At 36.4% G+C, this 23,560-nt stretch overlaps 1 protein-coding gene across 1 annotated transcript in view; it reads right to left on the reverse strand.

The window, feature by feature from the left end:
* The window catches only part of LOC111515460 (glucose dehydrogenase [FAD, quinone]), a 62,649-nt gene that overhangs the window by 28,583 nt on the left and 10,506 nt on the right, over nucleotides 1-23,560 (reverse strand). The window contains exons 2-5 of the mRNA XM_074170106.1: nucleotides 7,207-7,545; nucleotides 2,444-2,577; nucleotides 1,623-1,746; nucleotides 1,371-1,497 (exon numbers count right to left, since the gene is read on the reverse strand). Of these exons, the coding sequence (XP_074026207.1) occupies nucleotides 1,371-1,497; nucleotides 1,623-1,746; nucleotides 2,444-2,577; nucleotides 7,207-7,452 (631 nt within the window). The 5' untranslated portion in view covers nucleotides 7,453-7,545. The remainder of the gene's footprint in view (nucleotides 1-1,370; nucleotides 1,498-1,622; nucleotides 1,747-2,443; nucleotides 2,578-7,206; nucleotides 7,546-23,560) is intronic.

Raw genomic sequence — 23,560 nt, forward strand, 5'->3', positions numbered from 1 at the left:
AATTGGAGATATTGAAAAAAATTATTCCTTATAATAGGCTTTGATTTTGATGTATCTAAATTTGACTTTCAATTTGTTACACTCAATGATACTTTGTTATTGTACAAATCATTGAATTTTTGGCGAAAAATGGCTTTCATGAATGAAAAAAAAAGATATATGATACAAATTTATTACAAATATGATAGATACAGTGTAAGGACATCCGAAATATATTTAAACTTGTATCCCCAAAGACGACAACCACATCGAACTATGTGTAATTTTTAGAAGACGACAAATATCCGCTTTTGGGGATGAGAATGTTCTGCCCCTCCAAACCAACGGGAATCGGCTGCTCTGGCCAGATGACGGTGGGTGCTTGGTAGTTTTTTCCACCAATAAGTGTTCAAGCCCATCTGAGCATGAAACAGCAAAGTTTTCGGAACAGTCCATTGAGCTCAGGCTTTCGAAGCTCTGTGCTGAAAGCTGCGAACTCTGTTAAAATTTCCGTATACTCCCACAAAAGATTTTCTACCGATGCTTACCCCAAAAATCATGAATGTGAGAATGAAAGTTCACCCTATTCGATATAAATAGGCCATACATTATCTTTTCTCCTCACTACAACATGGTTGGTAAAATGCACGTCGAGAAGAGTATGCCATTCTGTCCAGTGGGGACAGTGTTTGTGTCTGTTTCGGATCAAAAATACTATTCACGAACTGTAAAAAAAGTTTCGAGTAATGGTGGTCTGTAAGAGGGTGCAATTTGGATCATGACCTAGATTACGTAAAAGGAATCCTAACTTCTATTATTACTAGTATTAGATTATTCATATGATGTCTTCTTGTCTTATGGAATAATTTATATCCCCCCGGTTACTATTTCAATTTGTTGTTTTCAGTATAGGTGAAGCATGTATCAAGGGTAATAACATCGTAACCTTCATTAGAATTCTGCATAATGCTGTTATCTTATTTGCTCAAAACATATTATTATTTATTTATGTAGCACCTTTCAGTTTTGCGTAACTAATTCCCAATCTACATACCGAAAAAATAATCATCAGCTGAACAGATTACTATTGAATAAACATGAAAAAAATATGATATTTTTTGTTCACTGTACAAGTTCATAATAATAGAAGCTGAATAAATTGCTCTGGGAATTGTTTAATCATTTGTAGGATCTAAAACTTGTCGCCCACTTGTCCGGCATAGCACAGCACGGCTCATCCTGTCAATATAAGTATAGCATTGGAACAATGAAAATGAATGGGCAACCGTTCACTAGCCCTGTCCGGCAAATAACGGTACGTGCTGTGACGGACTGGCCAAGTGAGCGCGTCATCGGCCACCGCTTGCCAGCATCAACTTGTCCAAACGTGCCTGGAAAGTTTCTGTCTCTTTGTTTTGCTATTCCATCAGTTGACAGCACGGTGTCAGACGGTACCATGAAAGTGGACGAAGAAAAATTGAGTTTCTTGTCAAGGCAGGCTCTAGAATATCCACTGTTCTGAAAATTTGCCTGAACTCATTCGGAAATACTGGAAAAGTTTCTCTTCGTCTTCTTTCAGGTCGTTGAAAAGATGATGAAACTCTCCCAGATTCGCCCTCTTTTGATTGATGAAATGGACTCACATCCTTTTTTTTGTAACTATGTTCTTCTACATTCAAAAATGCAGCCACTATAATGACGACTTCTTCGTCAGAACTGCTAGCGATAGACATGTTTCTATCACCGCTTAATGTCATCTGAAATTTCCTTGAAATCGAACAAACAGCACCTTCAATATGCTGGTTGTAGCTGGACAAGTGAGCGAAGCTACTACCCGTCACCATCAGGCGACGGGCAGCGCCATGCTGTGCTGCGCCGGTCAAGTAGGCGACAAGCTTAAATCAGCTCTGTTTGGACAGCATCCTTCAAATGGGAGATCATATTGTATTCTATAAAGCCTGTCGCCAACTTCTCCGGCACAGCACAGCAGGGCGCTGTCCGTTGCCTAATGGCGACGGGTAGTAGCATCGCCCACTGAAGGCGCATACTGAAGGCGCCAATCAGTTGGAACCAGAGCAAGAAACATAGCATTCGTCTCACCGATAGACAACAGCTAATGTGGATGTTGGTTCGATCCCAACCCTGATAAGTGTTCACTACGTTTCAGCAGATCAATGTTGGGAATGACACTTTGAAAAATAATCCTTAGCTCGTGAGATGATGACACCTGGTTAGCGGAGAAATATATTTGAACCTTTGTTCTACTTTTTATTGAACTAGAATATTTTCGCATTTAGAATTCCAGAACGTTTAGACCCTGACGCACTTCATACTACACTCAATAATATTTGTTTTTTACATGTTAAGTATTGCTGTTGTTTCTTTCATTTATATTGAAATCCTCAATATAAACACATTTGTTTCTTGGAATGAATGCGTGAGTAGTTCAAATTAAAATATAGGCATTCCTTGACAAGCTATTGCTTCTGGTTCTGTGTTATATCCCCACTCCGTAAAAGAATTTTTGCCAAAGGCCAAAGTCATAGCTGGAATTTGTGTAACAGTTGGTTCATCGATTCCAGCTTCTAGTAAGAGCACCTGAAAAACATTATTGCAAAGAACAGCTCACTTTACGAAAGGTATTGTAATGAATCTGAAGCCGGCCCTGACCGATATCTCAGTAAGCAAACGCATGACATCACCGCGAAAGAAGCGGTCTGACTCGCCGGGAAAATACTAGGCGAGTGCAGAGACCTCTAGATGAATCTAGAAAGATCGTTAACGGTATATAAGCCCTGCTTCCCGTCCATAGAGGGAGTCTGTATCTAGAGAGCGAATCGAGCGGTGAAGATAAATTAGTGAAGATGAATTAAGCGTTACTTGCTAAGTGTTGTATATAAATTAGTGGTGAAAGTGAAATATTGTTAAAAATAAATTTGTTTAAGACAGTTAATTCTTTAATTCGTTACAGTATTCAGTTTCAGAAAATGTGAAATAATTCGTGTAGCCGATGAAAAGGGAGATAAAGAACTAAATCAATACAAGAGTCCAGACACGTATATTGTCGAATGGTATATATGTGTCAAATCTAAGAAGGCAATTATTGTCTTTTAACACAATCGGAAGAGGATAATTCATCATTATGTTTCACAAAGACAGATGTAGGTAATAAGGGGTAAAATATAATGTTGTTCACTTGTCCTGGAATTGTTTGATATTTTATTGAGCATCATGCTTACTATTATGTTCAGTTTTGTGATGCATGTTTTCATGAAGTATGCACTTTTGTTTTTCTGTTCAATCAATTACACGAAATGGTTCTGGATTTTGAAAGGCAAATTTATAATATATCGTCCTAAATTATCACTAAAATGCGTTTAATCAAATATATCCTCGCATGAAGCGTCATTATGTGAAACTTCTTCGATTTTCTAAAACCGTCTGATAGATTTATTGAAAAAAATTCATTTTTTTGCAGATAGGGTGTCCTTGTTCATCTCTCACTGCCTGAACCACTGTGCATGCTGTTTTCGGCGAGTGCATTGGCTATGGATGTGGGTGTTGAGCAAACCGGCCATCGGATGCCTGCTTCCACGTAGCCCCGCTGGATACGGGAATGACAGAATCACTTGTGGTTTTCTACGGAACCTTCGAGATACCGGGCGCCCTTTCGTTGTAGTATCGCCTTGTCACGGTAATGCGGGGCTCTGCCGTGATTGACCTTCTCTCCCTAACTACTCGTGGGACCTTTATGGACAGATTAAACTTAAAAATTATTTCTGACGCTGAGTCTATAGAGGAAATGGATGTCGAGCTTACGACTCCAACTGACCTCCCTGTAAACTTAGATCAGGACGAGTCTACAGAGGAGATGGATGTCGAGTTTACGACTCCAACAGACCTCCCTGTAAATTTAATCAAGTAGCGAGTCTTCAAAGGAGATGTATGTCGAGTTTATGACTCTAACTGACCTCCCTGTGAATTTAATTCAGGAGCGAGTCTACAGAGGAGATGGATGTCGAGTTTACGACTCCAACTGATCTCCCTGTAAATTTAGTTCAGGAGCAAGTTTACAATAAGAAAGCAAGAAAGTAAAACGTTGCTTATAAAAGGAGTCATACTGAGAATAATAAAAGTTCCTGGTGACTTAGATGTGCTGGGTTCAGATTCTTGAAATTCATTTCGTGGAAATAAAGAAGTTCAATTCTGAGTTACTGTTTAATTTTATCTATATGGAGGCTTAAGTGATATTGAGTACAAGCTGAAATTTATTTACACTTATGTGTTGTGCTGATAGCTTAGACAATTGGAACATTAACCTTTCCTGTTTCACGAACCGAAATCTTTCTTCAGGCGATGGATAGTATGCAGAACGCTTTTTAAATGAATGATCTCGATTATAACAGAAGCAGGAACAATTTGTGTTTGATAAATTTTAGGCAAATTGCAAAAATAAGCTGAAGTTTTTTTTGAGTTTTGGATAATTTTGAGTATTCTTCCAATTTTGAGATGATTTAAGCGATTTATCAGATGAAACCTCGATGGCCTCAAAAGCAGAACATCTTTTTCGTATTAAGTGTTTTAAAGATTCGAAGGAAGGTAGCTCATCAGCAGCTACAGGAGATTCAAATTCCAAACTTGTGATAGTATCCCAGCGTTCAATCGATCAATCGGTAAGACCTCGGCAGTCCTTAGCTCGCACAAGTTTCTATTTTTGAGAGTTGAAGGGGACCCATAAGTTTCAAAGCAGCAACATTTGTTGTTAATGTCTACAGAAGTGATCTGACTTTCTGAATATTTTTGTATCTCCTAACCATTTGAACGTTTTCAATCTTTTTTAAATGAGCAAAAACTATGAGCCAATTAGTATTGTTACGTTCAAGGAGTGCATTATGTTTGTAACGTATCTCACTCTTTCCTTGATTTAGATCAAAAAAGCGGTACGTGTGCCCAGTTGAAATGATCAGCGCATGATTCATGGGGACACGGGTGCAGATCAATTCTTGATTTTTTTATAGAAATTCAGTTATTAGTACTGAAAAGGGTTACCTAATCATTAGCTCTCATTCGGATGCCGTCTACAGACATTTTAACAAGCGATGAGCACCAGCGAATAGCAGTATCGGTAGCAAAAATTTAGGAAAAACACATGAAAATCGAATATTTCAAAAACTATTTCCTGCTGATTTCGTACTCGTGATGTTTTGGACGCGCATGGGCTTGGTACCAATAATGTGCAAAATTCAACTTGTATATAGTTTTTAAACATATTGTGTGAACAATGAAACAAGATGAGAATACAAACGAAGATGGTATTGCATATTTTCCTTCAAAATCCTAATACCAAAACTATGAGTGAGCAAAAACTCAACAACGTTGTTTTATAAAAAATAATCTGAAAAATTCACCCCTTTCAATTCTAACAAGATTCCTATGACTGGGATCGAATCAAATAAGCGTATGAATGTCTTCACGTACTGACATTGTGCTAACGTTCTGTTGAGGTAATAAAATGTCCATGTAAATGAAATTCTATATCAAAACTCTTCCATGTATTATACTGTCCAGCATTATTGTGAATGATCTCTGTTGAAATATGTATTTCTGTTAACCAGAAGTTGGTCCCCTACAAACGAAAATACTCAAAAGTTGAAACTTGTGCAAGATATTGATTAACGAGAACTTACCTTTCGACGTGCGATAATGTGCGGATGTGGAAACTGAATACGAAAAAGTAATTTCCGTATAATTTATCGTTCATATGAAAGTAATTATTGCAAAAGTGTTGTTGTGAAGCATGTCTTAAAGACAATAACGCAGGCCGCCACTGGTCATCACAAATCAATTGGGACGTGCTCCACTCGACCTGCGCTGGGGGGCCATTCTAGACGTAGCGAGAATAATGCTATCGGCTTCGATGGAATTCCAGCTAATTTTCTACCGCCTTTGATTGCCAAATATAAACGCGACACACTCGCCTATCGATATGAAGTGAAGTTACGTGGACAGTGCAGTACAGAACGATGTTACGAAGCGATAGACATTTGAATAATAATTGGAGTTTTTGAATAGAACTGGCCGATACTTGATGAAAATCTATATTAAAACTAATTGATACAGCTTATTGTAAGATTTTCACTATGAAGGGTTTTAAAAAAGCCAATAAACTGTATCAATGAGTTTTACTTGAAGTTTTAGTTATTGTTTTTTTGTATAAATAATGAAATAAAGTTGAGTTTGATTATTGTTCAGTGTAGTCATTCATTGGTAAAAATGTAACAGTACTTTTTTGTTCGAATAATTCACTGTTCAGGTAGAATTTATTGTTTGGTAGGTTTTTTTTTTCGAATTTCTGTCTAAAAGTAATTTCCATTCATGAACTACACATACTCGTGAGGAGTGTATTTAGAACATAATAGCTTTATTTTGTATAAAAAGGTGGAAGAGTAGAATGCCAAAAAGTTTTTCCTCAAGTATATTAGAAGATCCGAATTAAAAATAACCTTCACCATTCTGTTTAATCAATAAAAAGTGTCTTTCATATGAAGTTTAATATATAATAATTATATAGCAAGAGGGTAAGCAAAAAACATTCTGATCATTACTGTTTTGAACATTACATTCATTTTTTTATGAAAAAATTATATCCCAATCAAAGATATGACTGACAAAAGTTAATGAGATTCCGAGATATAACTTTTGCCCTCGCAGTCAACGCTCATACCACTGATGATGTATGTCGCAGAAGTAGTCGAAACGTTTGGTATTTCAGTTTCAATTTGACAACGGTCTATTTGTCTCTACAGTCACTGCTTGTTTCGGAATAAGATTTGTGTGTTAATTATTAGTATCGACTCACCTGTCAAAACAGTGGTTATGCCAGGAAAAAATAGCCAAACCAACGTTTGTATATTCTGTAGGTCTCACACTTTCGATCAGTACATATGTTCATAAAACTTATTTCTGTTTAATCATAGTCTGCCAGGATTTTTCAATCATTCCACTAGAAATTCATTTTTAACATGCTAAATTTCATATAGAAAACTTTTCATCGATTGAGAAGATTGGTGAAGATTGGTAAGACAGACTTTAGACTATTCGTATCAACAGATTTTCGTCATCCTCGTATAAGTGTCCAAAGATTTTTTTGTTTTCCTATATAAAATCGAAACTCTTGCTGAACTGTTTTCAATGCGCCATCCATATGAGAATAAAAATTACATGTACCTTCCATTTCCTAGTTTGAGCAAGTCTCCCCGCGGTAGTTGCTCCACCTGGTCCCCCACCAACTACTATGAAGTCGTAAGACGAATCCGGCTTCCTTCTAGGTCGAATTCTTCCACAAGGATCGGCGACGTCGTTCGTTTTTCTAAAGATGGCATCAACCAAAGACATGAAGAGAAAGAAACTACTACCCGGACATACTTCTGTGAATGAGGGGCCATAATACGATGATTCACACTGGCTTGCCATTTCGTTTCAACTTCTGTAGCGAATCTTGTGAAGTTGATCAAGCGAAAATTTGATGACTACAAGTTGTAAGTATGGGAGATACAGACCAGTTTTCTGAAAAAATATATTTCAAAAAAAGTTGAGTCAAATATTCTGCTATAATGAAGAATCAACGAATCTCTAAATTCAAAAATTGGATAGAAATGGTCGATAATTGGTGTAAATCCATTTACTTTTTCTATAGTGATTTAACAAAGACAGCGACACGTGTTTCGGTATACAATAGCTTATTCCAGCGAGAATGATAAATCACTTATAATTCATAACCATTTTATACTACACAACATCAGCTACTGCCCGAAGTACAATCAGACAATTAATTAATTCATCTACTTGAGAGACTGGATATAACCCATGATCTACTGAGAGTTCTAGTAAAAATAGGTAACGATATTAAATTACATTCTAGACATCAATTCTTGGTAAGAGGGGAATAAGCGAATTATCTTCTGAAAATAAATAGATTTGAATTTATAATTGAAGTTATGTCCACCTGTAAAGAGGTGAGTGGCCTACGTTGAATTGATTTTTCCATTCTAGAAGCCATTTCTATGTTCTTTTATGGGTGCTTTCAATGTTATTTCAGTCTTTTCACAGCCGTCAAATACATTCACAACTATACTCTTGCCAAAGCCCACAACTACTAATTTGAACTGATCTATAATAGCTATCTCACGGTCAAGTACGATCAAAAGAAATAGTTTGGAAACGAAGCAGATGGATTACATACAGAAATATCCTAATATATTTGAAATGATTGGTGAAATAGTGGAAAACTTAAGTACACATATTACTAGAATTTTTCCCAACACCAAACCGTTATTTTAACACCTCGACACGTGTTTCGACCACCAAGTGATCATTTTCAAGAGGTTGATTAAACTGAATATAATTACAAAGTTATCCCCATTTATACCATAGATACTTTTTATAGGTACATGCGCCTTGAGGGTCTTAAATTAATTTCACAATATTGCCTTATCTACCAGTCTTAAATTAATTTTACAATATGTCCTTATATAATAGTTAGGTGAATCTGATAATTAAAATATTATTTTAACAAGCTATATAGTATACTATTAGGTATTGATCCACCATCGTTATTCAAAATATTTATCATGTGTAGTCATTTCCACACTCTCATAGGCATCTAGATGCATGTTGTTGTTAACTGGTAAAACTAATCTTAATGAACTAAAGCCTATGGAATGGTTTTATTGCAAAATATGATGGGCGACTGCTGATTTTTCTGGTCTTCCATATTTTAGATGTGCTAAGTGTTCCTTGTATCTTATTTTAATAGATATAAATCCCATTAACGAAATTAAATGTAAGGACTGCGATGCAAAATATTATGAAAAGACAAAAAGATCTATTGAAATAAGATATAATGAACACTTAGCACACCTAAAATGTGGAAGACCAGAAAAATCTGAATTCGCCCATAATATTTCCAACCAAACCATTCCATAGACTTTAACTCATTGAGACAAGTTAACAACAACAGGCATCTAGATGCCTATGAGAGTGTAGAAATAAGTAAACATAATAATATTATGAATAACGGTGGTGGACCAATACCTAATAGTATGATATATAGCTTGTTAAAATTGTAATTTAATTATTAGACTTACCTAATTTTATCTGTTCAAAATATGTCTTTCCGTTAACCACCTATCACACGCCTACGAACGACAACTCTCAACAGTCGAAACTTGTGAGAGCCAAGGACTAACGAGGTCTTACGTTTCAACGTGTGATTCCTAACACGGGTTGGACGATAGCTAGTGAAAATCGATCGTTCAGCCTGGGACTTGAACCAGCGACCAACAAGACGGTCGATTTGAGTGAGTGAACAAGCACCCACGTCGAACCGACCGGCTACTGTCCGACACGATCTAAGGACACATGAAATTAATGTAAGACTAGTAGATAAGGCAATATTGTGAAATTAATTTAAGACACTCAAAACGCAGGTACCTAGAAGAGGTATTTATGGAATAAATAAGGATAACACTGTAGTTATATTTAGTTTAATATTCCTCTTGAATATGATCACTTGGTGATCGAAACACGTGTGTAGGTGTTAAAATAACGGTTTGGCGTTGGGAAAAAACTCCATTGATATTCATATATAACATATCCCCTGATATTTTTCGAGCTGATGAAAATGCGTATTTTTTCAATCAATGAGGAATCTGTATTTCTACTGATGTATTCGAAAGGTGAGAAACAGTGTTTCGATGGAAAAAAAGTTTTTGAATGACAAAGATGGAGAAAAAGAAAGCCCAAACTTTTTTTTCCTAAAGTGTGTTTCAATTTCGAATCATTACAAATGAGTAAGAGGGCAGTTACCAGTATTTCAAAATAAAGTTATTTCAAGGCCATATAGAAGGCCATAATGGCAAAAATACCAATAATTTTTATATAAAAATGATATGATTTAACGCTTATACATCGCCACGAATTTGGGACTTTCCGCCATCATAGTTACGTTCATGATGCTGTAAATAATTTTCAAAATGAAAATGAGGCTTTCATTTGATGAATACAAAATAATATATACCAAATTACTTCCTCAAATAGCATCATCAAAAATAGAATAATGTCAAGTTTTATACGTCCTGATAATTTTATTCTTATTGATTCGACCGTTACTTGATGAAGATCCATAGTGATTTCACAAGAACAAAAATATCACATGTTTCGCTAACACAGTAGTTTTTAGAAGTGAATAACATACTAGATGTTTATATGATTTTTCAACATAACTGTTCGAGGAAATAATTATTGGTAAAATATATAACACAGTATTCCTCACCTCAAAATGATCAATTGTTCATGCTCGACTATTGAAATTATGAAACTGGTTGTTCGTGATATATGGAGTTCGCCTTTTGGATAGTCAACATTGATGATTACCATATCAGTGAACCAAACTATCAGTTATTAACAAATATAAGTAGGCTAATAATCCAAGTAAAAACTAAAATTAATTAACGTGTTCGAGTAATTATTCATTATATTCAAATCTATTTTCTCAGGTGATCTGACAGAAAATTCAACATTTGTCACATTTTTCATATGCCACTATTTTGTATTGTGTGGATGAATGGCAATACTTTTTCAAACCTAAAGTTTGTGAGATACTTTCATACGTACTTCAATTTATTGAAGTGCTATATTACCATATACGGCACTCTTACGGTATTGACGAGACACCGGTGTTGCCCTACGCTCCAGGGCTACACTCCGTTGTGGGGAACGAGAAGTGCCGAATTTATTGGAACTATTCGTTCCCCACCCTCAGGCTCATACAAGCTAGTAAGCCTGATGTAGTCCTTCTCGACCACCAGAGCAAAACGATATATGTCGTGGAGTTTTCAGCTTCGTCGGAAAAGAAGGGGAAAAACGGATAAAATATCGAGATTTTGTCTTTGAACTCCACAGACTCTATCCAGATCACTCTGTCAAGATGGTTGTTATGATTATTGGAGTCCTTGGTGGTATCAATCGAATCTTAAAATCATACCGGCTTGCCGCACTAAGGCAGAAATCTTAGCCGCACAGATGCAGAAGGCTGTCATTCTTAGCTCACTTCGCTTGCTCAGGGCACATGATTTCCGGACCCAATGATCACTTACCCCACGGTATGGAGAGTGGTCATTGGTTGATAATGCTGGCGCGTCCTCCCGAATATATCGGGGCTTCGGGGGATAGGGCCTGACCAGCGCCCACTACGGTGAAAAAAAAATTATTTTCATTTTTACATCTAGAATGTATAGGAATAGTCATTAATAAAATACAATAAAATAAAGTAGTTACAAAACGAAACAAAATACCACAAAAACTGGGTGTCACAATAAAAGTGCATGAAAATACATTACACAAGCACAAGTTAATCAAAAATTTTCTTTGAAATACTCATCTAGTGAGTAAAAACATTTCTCCAATAGGAAGTTATTTGAAGCTTTCTTGAAGCAAATTAATGTCTTTGTTGCTTTTATAATTTTAGGAAGATGGTTAAATATCCTAGATCCAATACAATTAGGAGAATTTGAAGTAAAATTGAGTCTCGCGTATGGAACGTGAATATCATTTTTTGCCTTGTGTTCAATGTATGAATTTTGGAATTTTTATAAAATTTGTCAATATTCATAAATATATAAGCTTGCTAGAGGTAAATTTTTATAAAAAGGGAAAATATTCCTAGATGAATGATCATAGGAAACTCCTGCCATTAGTCTCAAAATTTTCTTTTGGCTAATGAAAACATCCCGTGCATGGATAGTATTACCCCACAGACACAACCCATACCTCAGTCGTGAATTTACTTGAGCGTGATAGAAAGTTATCAACTGATTTTGTTCCAGTATCTCTTTTAAATTCCTAAATAGAAATGTTATGCTACCTAACTGTTCTTATTTCAAGGCGCTTTCGACTTTCCTCATCATCAGTGCTCACTCGTCGAAATATGAGAACATAGTACATTTGTAGAATTTAATCTGTATAAAACCAATTAGCCTAATAACTATCGAAATACATGTTGGAGATTGAGGCCATGTGACTCGGTCCATATGTGACCTGAATGAAGGACAACTTGTGACTTGAGTCATAAGATTAATAGGATTTATCCAAATAGCGCGGATTTGAGAGGAGAATATACATCTTATAAGAGGGAACTACAAAAATTAATACAAGAAACTAAAAATGACTTTTATACAAAACGCTATGAGGAGGGAAAAATGACTCAAAAAATATGTGGAAAATCGTAAATGAAATCACTACCAAAGAGGAAAAATTATCAATTAATATGAGTCACAAAGTGGCGAACAGCTCAAAGCCACAAAGATATCACGAATCATTTCAATGATCATTTCATTTCCGTAGGAAAAAATCTTGCTAAAGAAATAAAAAGACCACCAAATTATGTAGAGAAAAAAAAAACTTACGTTCACTCTATATACTAGAACCCAGTTACGGAACAAGAAATCGAGAAATTATTACCGTACGGGTAACCTTACCCGTACGGTAAGGTTACCGCAGAACGAGAGAGTCTCATCAAAAACAACTGTTGGAGGAGCTGGACAAGATCATCTTGTCTGCGTCCAGCAACAACAGCAAACCGCTCACGTTCAAGTCGTGGACATACTCCGGTGAAATCGTCAGAGTGGTCTGCGATGACGACGTGACGCTAGAGTGGCTGAAGAAAGCCACAATGAATATTAAGCCATGGGAGGACGCATCACTTGCGGTCGTCAGTGGATAAGCTCCTATAGCTTACCAAAGCCTCACTCTGGATCCTGGAGGACGTCCACAAGACGACATCCGATGAAAAGGAAAGGTTGCTGGGTCGGCTGAAGGCGCAGAACCCTGACCTGAAGGTATCAAGATGGTGCACTTTCCATCATGAGGTTAAGATGAACCCACAAGGACACCTCTTCGTCTTCGGGATTGGAGATGATGATATGACTGTCCTAAAGAATAAGTTGATGAGGTTAAGCCACGCGTTTACCTCACTGACTATTAGGGTAACAAAAAAAGAAGCAGAGGGAACCTCTGAAGACCCTAGGTCCTTGGAAGTCGAGCCACCTGAAGTGGATATTGACCCCAAGGCCACCATGTGTCCCGAAAAGGAAGTCGAAGCATCTGAATAGATGAACAGATTCCAACAATTACCCAGCAACTACACTCCAGGAATGTACTCCTGGTAGTAGGAGAATGGATACTCCAGATGCTCTCTAGCAGAGCAATAAGTATTAATGTAGAAGACATCACAGTAAAAGGACTGGTCATGAGGGGATGTCCACAGGGAGGGGTCTTATCACCCCTTCTCTGGAACATAGTTCTGGATACCCTAATTAATCACCTTAACAAAAATGGATTCTACACAACTGCATACGCAGATGACATAGTTATCTTGCAGACCGGCAAATTTGTAAACACACTGTGCGATAGAGCGCAGGATGGACTCAAATTAATAGAAACATGGTGAAAGGAACACTCACTGTCGATCAATCCCAAGAAGACTGAGATGGTCCTTTTCACCAGGAAAAGAAGTTTAACGGGCTTAAAACCTCCCGAAATCTTCAAAGGCAAACTAAACTTCTCTGAAGAGAAGGTACTATCTTTGACAATAAGCTAACATGGAACTCTCATCTACAGAGTAGAGCAAAAAGAGCATACGTGACAATGTCGGAGCATACGTGAGCAATGTCGGAGGACAGTGGGACGCGCATGGGGTCTTTCACCCCGTGTGGTCGCCTGGATCTACACTGCAATAATAAAACTTATGTTAACGTATGGAGCCATTGCATGGGGACCGAAAGTTCTACAAGCAAATACAGCGACTGGCTTGTTTAAACATCACAGGAGCAATGAGAACAACACCAACCGCGGCAATGGAATTAATCACGCGTCTGACCCCTCTGGATCTGTACGTTAAGGAGGTTGGTACGATTGCGCACGGCTGGTGTAAACCTCGAAGTAGGAATGGGTCAAATGAGCATGGGCCTCTGGCGGAAAGCGCTTACTGCGCAACCTCTGCTGCAAGCAACAAGTGATGCAATTAAACCCAGGTTTGTGTTTAATAAACCCTACGAAATACAAATTAAGCAGAACACAGAGTCAGATGCTACAAATGCAATACGGATTTATACAGACGGCTCAAAAACCAAAAAAGGATCAGGATGTGGAGTGTACTCCAGATCACTAAGCCTAAGGATTAAGTGGGGAATGGGAAGAAATACCAGCGTGGTCCAAACAGAACTGGATGGTATCTCAATCGCCACAAAAGAAATAACCAAGAAAGGAATTTCTGACAAAAACATAACAATCTGCACTGATAGCAGACAAGCACTATTAGCCTTGAACAGACAGCGTGTTACCTCAGGGCTAGTACTAGAGTGCCACCAAGATTTAGCCAAAGCCTCGGTAGATAATAACATTATCCTGAGGTGGGTTGAGGGGCACGACAGGAGTAAAAGTAATCGCATTGCCGACTCTTTAGCCAAGGAAGCGGCTGGACTAAGAATTTTAGGACCCAGAGGCCCATGCCCAATCCTGAACGTGATGAGGTGGAATCAAAGGATGTAATCTTGCCAGGATCACCTTGTGCGACCCTGGGAAGCTGGTGCCGAATAAATATCTGGCGATGACCAGGAAAAATCTACGTTTCACAGTAGGATTTCTGACTGGCCACTGTCAGCTAAGGAAACATCCACATAATATGGGGCTAGTGGACACACCTCTATGCTGGATGTGCGAACAGGAAGATGAGACTATCAGGCATGTACTGTGCGAGTGCTCGGAGTTATTGTCAATAAGAGTGTGTGTGTTTGGCGAGTCTTGGCCTACACCTGCCGATATAAAGAAGATGTCTCCCAGCGACCTGTCCACCTTCCTGGAAAGGACAGGATGGATGATGACCTAGGAGGACAACTCCTCGGGAGGATGTACAATGGGTCACATGTGGCCTAAGTGCGTGGGCTTACACTCACCCTCCCTACTCTACAGATACAGATACACAAGAGGCAAACCACGTGATCTTTTTTGTAGTTACCTCTCTAACAGAATACAAAGAGTAAAAATACCCGAAACAGTTAGTTTTGAACAAAAAGTAACGTGTGGCACGGTGTTGGGACCCATACTCTTCAACATATATCCGAATAATCTTTTCCTCATAAAAACCCACTCAAAAATCATCAGTTTTGCGGACGATACTGTAATTTTATGAAGTGGCAATAATTGGTGTGACCTAAAAATCAAATTCGAACAAGATATGTATGAAGTTAAAAAATGGTTTGACTATAGGCTACTATCAATCAATTTCAAAAAAAGATTTAACATACTTTTCAGTAGCTTTCATGTTAACTTACCAAAATACGAACTTGTAGTATCTGAAGAAGTCGTGATAAAAACTGCCGCCTCAGATGGCGTCAGTGCAGGAATCTTCACAGAAAATTTCCTGCATATGCAATTGGTAATACAACTGAAAGAGTCGACCTTCAATTTTAGAACGGGCACACTTGCAGACCGCTTTCGGGCTCATTAGCCACTCATCAGTGCAAGATAGTGGCCATCATCGACCTAAAGTCAATGATGTTCCATAATTGAAAATCGAAGTTCTTTCAGAGTACTTCATTCCTCTTCCTAAGTTTGAGCGAAACAACGAAATGTCACTCCATCTAGTGGACGAGGTACTAATCAACTGCATATCCGTAATTTGCTCGATTCCTCTGAATAAGGAAGAAAAACTTTCTTATTAGTCAGTGGGCTATGCTTGAAGACTGGCAGTAAACAAATCTAAAGAAATGAACTTTAAACGTTCAAGCCAGTCTCGAATATACCTACACAGTAGGTTGAATGGACTGACGCCTATCAGAAAGCAACTACTCCCCTGGCTATCACTAAAATGAATTGAGAGACCAGAACTCAGGGTGGGAAAATTATGTTGTATCTTTGACTAACAGACTCAGACAGCTGAATTGAGAGAATTTCTGACTGATAAAACACTAAGAGTAATTTAATCTAAAGAAATGAACTTTTCAAACGTTCAAGCCAGTCTCGAATATACCTACACTGTAGGTTGAATGGACAACTACTCCCCTGGCTAATACCACGAAGAGCGTTGGATTATATCCAACAGGCTTCAGTGCAGGAATCTTCACAGAAAATTTCCTGCATATGCAATTGGTAATACAATTGAAAGAGTCTACCTTCAATTTTGGAACGGGCACACTTGCAGACCGGTTCGGACTCATTAGCCATTCATCAGTGCAAAATAGTGGCCGTCATCGACCTACAGTCAATGATAATCCATAATTGAAAATCGGAATTCTTTCGAGACTGCCAGTCTTCAAGCATAGCCCACTGACTAATAATAAACTAAGAGTAATTTACTATTCATCAGCTGAATTCATATTACGGTATTGTATAAAAGCATGGGGAGGTTTATTTCGCAACAATTTAAAAAACTCCAATCAATGCAAAACAAAATCCTGAAAATAATAGTCAAGAAAACAAATTTCCATTCAACTGCACAACTATATGAGCAGCCGCAGATACTTATATTAGAAGCCTGTATGTCTACCAATGCTTAGAATGGATGTTTCATAACCTAAATCGTTTCAATCGCCCCATGGAAGTTATAAATAATACCAAATCACTGGATAATATCACAGTTTACATACCAATGTACAAAAAGAGCCACACAAAAAGAACCATTTTTTTTGGGCCAAAACTGTATAATCTTCTACCTCATGAAATGAAAATAATAACCAATTTTCATAAGTACCTACAAACAACAAAAACAAAACTGTTCATTCTGCAAAATCCAAATGAAATTTATAAAATAATAAATTAGTTGATGTATTCAAGGTATTTTCTAATCTTATTCTTCAATAAGGTCTAACTCTCCCTTCAATTGAATATTAATCTGAGTAGTTACACTTTCATTATTCAATGATTTACTGTACGATTACAATGTTTCTGGAGGGTAGCAGACAAGCACGACTCAAGCATACAAAATGTTTAGGTGCAGTCTCGTCACCCAAACAGAAACTTTATAATAATCATCGATATGTATCTTCATTTGTATAATGTAGTCTGAATAATTCTGAATCTGAAAAAATCTGAATTTTTGATTCTACTTGTTGATCAAGGAAATAACTAAATAGTTTTTCCGTTTTTCTTTCTCTTTCTGTGATTTACTTTTGATTCTACATTCGATCTGTAACAAAATAATAAATAAATACTTTCCTTTTTATTTCAAGAATCTTTGTATAATAGCGATCTCTTCAATCTAATGATCTTCCTCGCACAGTTGTATTTGAAAGAATGAATTTATTGAATGAATTTGTTGAAATACAACAAAATAACTATTGATTTTGAGATCGAAGAATCTCTTAAATTTATTTTTATTGAAGTGAAAATTGGATGTAGGAGTCTGGCCCTAGGGGTATTTTATAGGCCTTCAAATATAAATATTTTATGTATGATTGGTGACTTTGATAATATCTTTTCCATTGTTTGTCCTGTTGCTAACGATGTGATTTGCATTGGTGACTTCAACGTTGACCTTTCAAACTACCCATCCCCTTTTCAACTGCTATGCATCTTACAATTCAGAACAAATTCTCAAAGAGACTTCTAGAATCACCAATGTTTCTAGTACACTCATTGAAACAATTTTCGTTAGTAGTAATAATCTCGTTATTAGATCTGGAACTTTGTCATCCACGGCATTTCAGATCACATACTAGTTTATGTTGAATACCAATCGAAGAGATTCAAAATAGAGTCCGAATTTGTAACATACCGCTGTTTCGCTGTTCAGATTCATCAGATGTCGTTGTTGAAATTATAAGTGAAAACGGTATTGATAGAAGGTTGTAGTTTCGATTCATTCTCAATCTTCACTTTTGACAGACATGCCCCTCTTTAAAAAGTCAGAATCACTCAACCTTCCGCTCTTTGGCTCACTTAAAATCTCAGACTTCTTATGAATGGACTTGATAAAAAATATACCATGTCAATAGTTAGAATTGAAAAAAAAACTCATCTTAAGTATGTGTATTCTAGAAAAATACCACTTCAACCTCAATGTTCGTTTAAAAAAACAATATCACCCAAACACCTCTCGAATCCCTATGAAATAAACAACGAATTTGCTCAATTCGTACATAACGTTATTAAAAATTGTGATGGAAAAATTGAATATCATAGCAATAATTATTTAATCAAGCTAAATAACTTCTCATTTTGATTCGCTACCGAAGAAGCTGATGTGTATGAAATCTTGAATGATATTATTATATTTCCTATTATATTGTGAAACATCTTCTCCATCTGAATATGATATGTATATTGTCTGTTTATGTATTAATACTCTGTTACATCATAATCTTCATTGTAATAAAAAAAAATCTCCACTTTGAAATGTGTATGTATATGATGTAGTATATATATGATCATCTATAGTTATATCCCTCTATATGAGGGATATCTGTGTTGTATTTGTATTTTATTTTAGTTTATAATATATCATATTGTATTATACATGTCAGTTATGGGAAGGGTGGAAGACAGCCTCCGGCTAACCCGATCCCCTTTGTGTCTAAAATGTATTTTTATGCACAATAAATGTATTATTATTATTATTATTATTATTATTATTAAAAGCCAATCTTCAAAGATGGATGACATTTCAATCAGGATGTTGAAACTTTGTAACCCGTTTGTATATAAAAATATTGCATACATCATCAGTTGTTGGTTTGAACGTTCATATTTCCAGACTTGTGGAAAATTGACTTTGAAAAACTTATTTCCAAGAATAATGATCCAGTCAGTTATTTTGATCTCTGAATTGTCCGTGTACTCTCTACCATGAGTAAAGATTTATACATTGTTGAAGGACTTGATAAGAGAAATTGTCAGTACTCAGTACTCTGGTTTTACTAGATTTACTGGGTAGATCTCGAGAAGTTTTTGTTGATGGTTACCCCTCCTTATCTCTTGATATTTTATCTGGAGTACCAAAAGGTTCCATTTTGGGGCCGTTATTATTCATCATTGATAACACTGACATCATTGGGAAAAACGTTTGTTTTGGCTTTCTACTTTCCCATCTTCATACAAAAATATGTGAGAATCTTCCAAAGGAAGGAAGGAAGCAATTTATTTCAAAAAGGTAACTCTACTCATATATAAAGGTCTGTAGAGCATGCAAAGAAGTAACTTTCAAAGTCAAAATGAAAGAAAAGCCCCCTGTAAATAACTTTTTCTATATAATCACCGATAAAGCAAGTGTCTTACGGCAAAACATCTGTGATGTCGACCAATGAGAATGACAGTGTCCATGTAAGTGAAATTTTACCTCTCTCATTTACTATATTGTGTAGCGATAATGTGAATAATATTTGATTCAATTCCATAACGATTATTTGGAATACAAACTGAATTGAGGAAAGTGTTTTTGGATAATCCATTGTTCAAGAGGACTTTTCTTTCAGTTTGTGTCAGTGTGTGTCAAAAAAATTTTATGACTATCAACACGAAATGAAACCACCTTCAAACAAAAGCAGAGCATATACTTTGTGCATGCCCCGCTGCTGACTGAATCAGGTTTTCAGAGTTTAGTAGAACTACACTCCCACCATCTGATCTGAAAGATCACTCACCATATAAACTAATCCGCTTCCTCAAGAAACTGGTTTTGTTTGGTCGAGTCTGAACAGGTTTGAGCCGCAATATACCCTTGCGGGTTGCAATGGACCTAACCTAACCTAATCTTTGGAATTGATTCCCTCCTTTCCTCTTTTGAAAAATTCTCACATTTTTTATATGAAGATAGAGAAGTAAAATTCAAAACATTTTCCAAAAACTAATCTCTCCTGAAAAAATACCACTTTTGATTCAAACTACTGGCATTATCTCGTCTGTCATGAATTGTCAAATGCAGGGTTATGCTGATGACACACAGTTATATATGCATTTATAAGTTATATAAGTATGCTGAGATACAAAATCCCTTCCACCCTGATCTAGATTTGATCAATTACATCTATCAAGTGAACATTATTTGAAGCTTGATCATAAAGAGCAATGATGAATTTTGGGAATTGATTAGCAGCTTCATCGGACAAGATCCTGTCACTGGCATCGCTTTAGGTTTTGCTAAACAAACATTGAACACCTGGATGGCAAGAGAATTTAAAAACGTCTAGAATCTAGTGGGATTGGCTCACTCCAAGTCGTTCATTCACTCTTCGAAGCTTGAAACCAAACAGTTGTTAAACTATAGTGGAGATGAACTACGATGTCTAACAGGCCTTCTCGCTGGTCACTGTCGTCTGAATCATCATATGCAGAGACTCGACTGTCGGAAGACAGTGTGTGTCGCCTCTGTTTGGAAATTGATGAAACAACAGGGCATATTCATAGTAGTTGAAAATTGCAACCTCAGGATACGTAACCTTTGGAATGCATTTCACTTTATAAATATGAAATTAAAAGATATACTTTTGACTTTCCAACTGTAATAACTGCCATTGCGATAATTAACGAGAAATATCATTTTTTTCATAAAGATCGAGGTCAATCACATGGTTCTTCGGTGTCGATATTTTCCCAGATAAAAAAGCGTTTAAACTACTTCGTGACTGTCGGACTTTTGAACGTCGTTGTGGTCATGTACAAGTTGGGCTAGACTAAACAAATTTATATATTACATCCTGCCGATAATCATACGCTTGGGAATGTTAAAAACACTGAGATGAGGTTTTTGCGGCTAGCGTTGCTGACACGAGCGCTTTGAAGTTTTTGTGAGAGACACAAAAAGTCGCCGGAACCCGTCGAGACGGAATCGAGGGTCTCACCCCTCAGCCTTCGAGGCTGAGGAAGGTGGCCTAAATAGGGGAGTTATTTTGTCTAAGCGCGTGGTGCGAAATTTAAGGAAAATCGGTAGTGAAATTGTAAGCCGGTAATGGGTACAGAGAAGTTGAAAATAAGATTCCTCTTGGCTGGGATTAAATCAAATAGGTGAATGAATGTCATTACGATGTCATCGATGACATAAGCAGATCAAGCTTATTCCGTGACATTCAAAATCGTAATTCATGAATGAAGTGTGTGTATTTTCTATAATGTTATCCAATTTGGTACTGAACTTAGGGCAAGTGTCTTTAGGCGAAACATTGGTGTATACCAGTGAGGGTGACAGTGTTCTATGTGAGTACAATTTATTACCATTCATTCAAAGTAGAACTCATGTGAATGATATCTGATTCTTATTCCACAACAAATGTTTGAAATACAAACTGACTAGAGAAAAGTATCTTCTGTATAATTCAGTGTTTATATAGAAGTATTTGTTTCGAAAGAATTATTTTCTTTCGTGTAATTCAATGTTTATATGAAAGTAGCTGTTTCAGGAGGACTTTCTTTCAGTTTGTGTCTGAAAGTTACTTCTTTGCATGATCTACACATTCGTGTATAGAGTTTCAAATTGATTACTTCTTTCCTTTCTTTGGAAGATTCTCTCATCCCTTTTTTTGTATCAGATGGAGTAGTAGAAAGCCAAAAACTTTCTTTCCCAAAAAAAAAAAAGTGTTGGTGTTGTAGACACACTGGGTCAACGGAACCTATGGTTGACAATGAACCACCAAACAGGCGTTATGTGAGTGTTTGTTTCTTTCACTAACCATTGATTTTGAGAGACAGTTCACATATTATTTTATCTGAGTTCACTTCCAAAGAGGTTATATATTGTTGGGTTCCTAATGCTGATTGTTCAGCTAGAGTTTATATTACAACTACTAAAAAAAGACGCAAATTCAAAGTTATACATCACTCTCCCTATAGTAAAAGTAAAACTAAAAGTATTTTGTACTGAATTGGTGCGTTTGTAGTTGTTCAACAGGTTAATTTATAGTAAATAGTATGGTCAAATTAGCGGCATTTCCTTTGTTTTATTTTATTTTATTTCATAGAATTTTAACATTTTTCCTTTATATAAGACTTCACACGTTGTTTTTTCATTATTTTGTTCATGGAGTCGTTGTTTAACTCATTATGCTTTATTTTGGAAACCTTGGACTTTCATTTTCTCTTGGATTGAGAAAAATACCATCCTCGAGAGTAAAATGAAGTTAAGAGACCAAAAAAATCAAAGAGTTGTCAATCTATCGAGAAGAGAATAGTAAGTGGAAAGCTTTCTAACTAAGATTAAAATTCAGTTCTGGAACCATATAATGAGAGAAAATATAATTAGGTATACCACATGATCATATTTCAAAAAGACCCGCCTTCGTGCGACCGGCACGAACCTTACAGCCTTTTCGGAATTGCCTAACTTCCAAATTTGGATGTGGAAAAATCTGCATCTGGTGACAGCAGCTGCCAAATTTTATTTAAATAAAACAAACACGGCAATAGCGAGAGGGTTACCAAGAGTTGATAGACAGTTAAGTATTATTTCACTGGTGACAAATATATATAAAAGCTCGTAGATGTTACACTGGTAACAGCTGGGTGGGATTCCACAAGGTATTCTCGGGTGAAAAATCTAATTCCACAATTCAGACGTTTTCATTTTTTGTTGGCAGAATAGGATCTACCGTAGTTACTACATAACTTATCATTTTATTCTGACATTCAACAACATTTTTTTTAATTGAAAGGGTTATATATTTTCTAGGAATCATTTTTTTTCGGAGAAAGAAAGTTTTTGGCCTTCTTTTACTCCATCTTGATACAAAAAATGTGAGAATCTTCCAAAGAAGGAGGCAATCAATTTCAAAAGAAGTAACTTACATAGATGTGTAGATCATGCAAAGAATTAACTTTCACACAAACTGGAAGAAAAAGCCCTCCTGAAACAGCAACTTCCATATAAACATTGAATTACACGAAAGAAAAATTATTTCGAAACAAATACTTTTATACGAACACTGAATTATATAAAAAACCCTTTTCTCTACTCAGTTTGTATTCCTAACAATCGTTATGGCACTGTATCAGTTATCTTTCACAGGATTTCTACACAATATACAAAATGAAAGTTAAATATGTCACTTACATGGAACACTGTCGTCCTCACTGGTAGAGATCGATGTTTCGCCGTAAGACACTTACCTTATTAGCGCTCTTCAGTACACAATTCATTCATAAATTACGATTCTGTCACGGAATGAATTTGATCTATTCATGTCATCGATAACATTAATTCTTATTTGTTTAACTCCCAGCCAAAAGGAATCTTGTTTAAATTGAAAGGGTTTTATTTTTAGGAGTGATTAATTTATGAAAAGGAAAGTTTTTGTCTTACCACCACTCTATCTTGTTTATACGAAAGTACCTGTTTCCGGAGGGTTTTTTCTTCCAGTTACTTCTTTTGAAATTGATTGCTCCCTTCCTTTCTTCGGAAGATTTCCACAATTTTTTGCTTCAAGATGGCGTAGTAGAAAGCCAAAAAAATGTTCTTTCCCAAAAACATTTTTTTTTCATAACAGGAACAAGATCTAACCAGGATAGGGCCATGAATAGTCCTCTAAAAAGTCAGTACGCA

The sequence above is a fragment of the Leptinotarsa decemlineata genome, unplaced genomic scaffold (assembly GCF_025532065.1).
Source record: "Leptinotarsa decemlineata unplaced genomic scaffold, Ldec_3_MD MMD2_P_RNA_scaffold_6, whole genome shotgun sequence".
Lineage (NCBI taxonomy): Eukaryota > Metazoa > Arthropoda > Insecta > Coleoptera > Chrysomelidae > Leptinotarsa > Leptinotarsa decemlineata.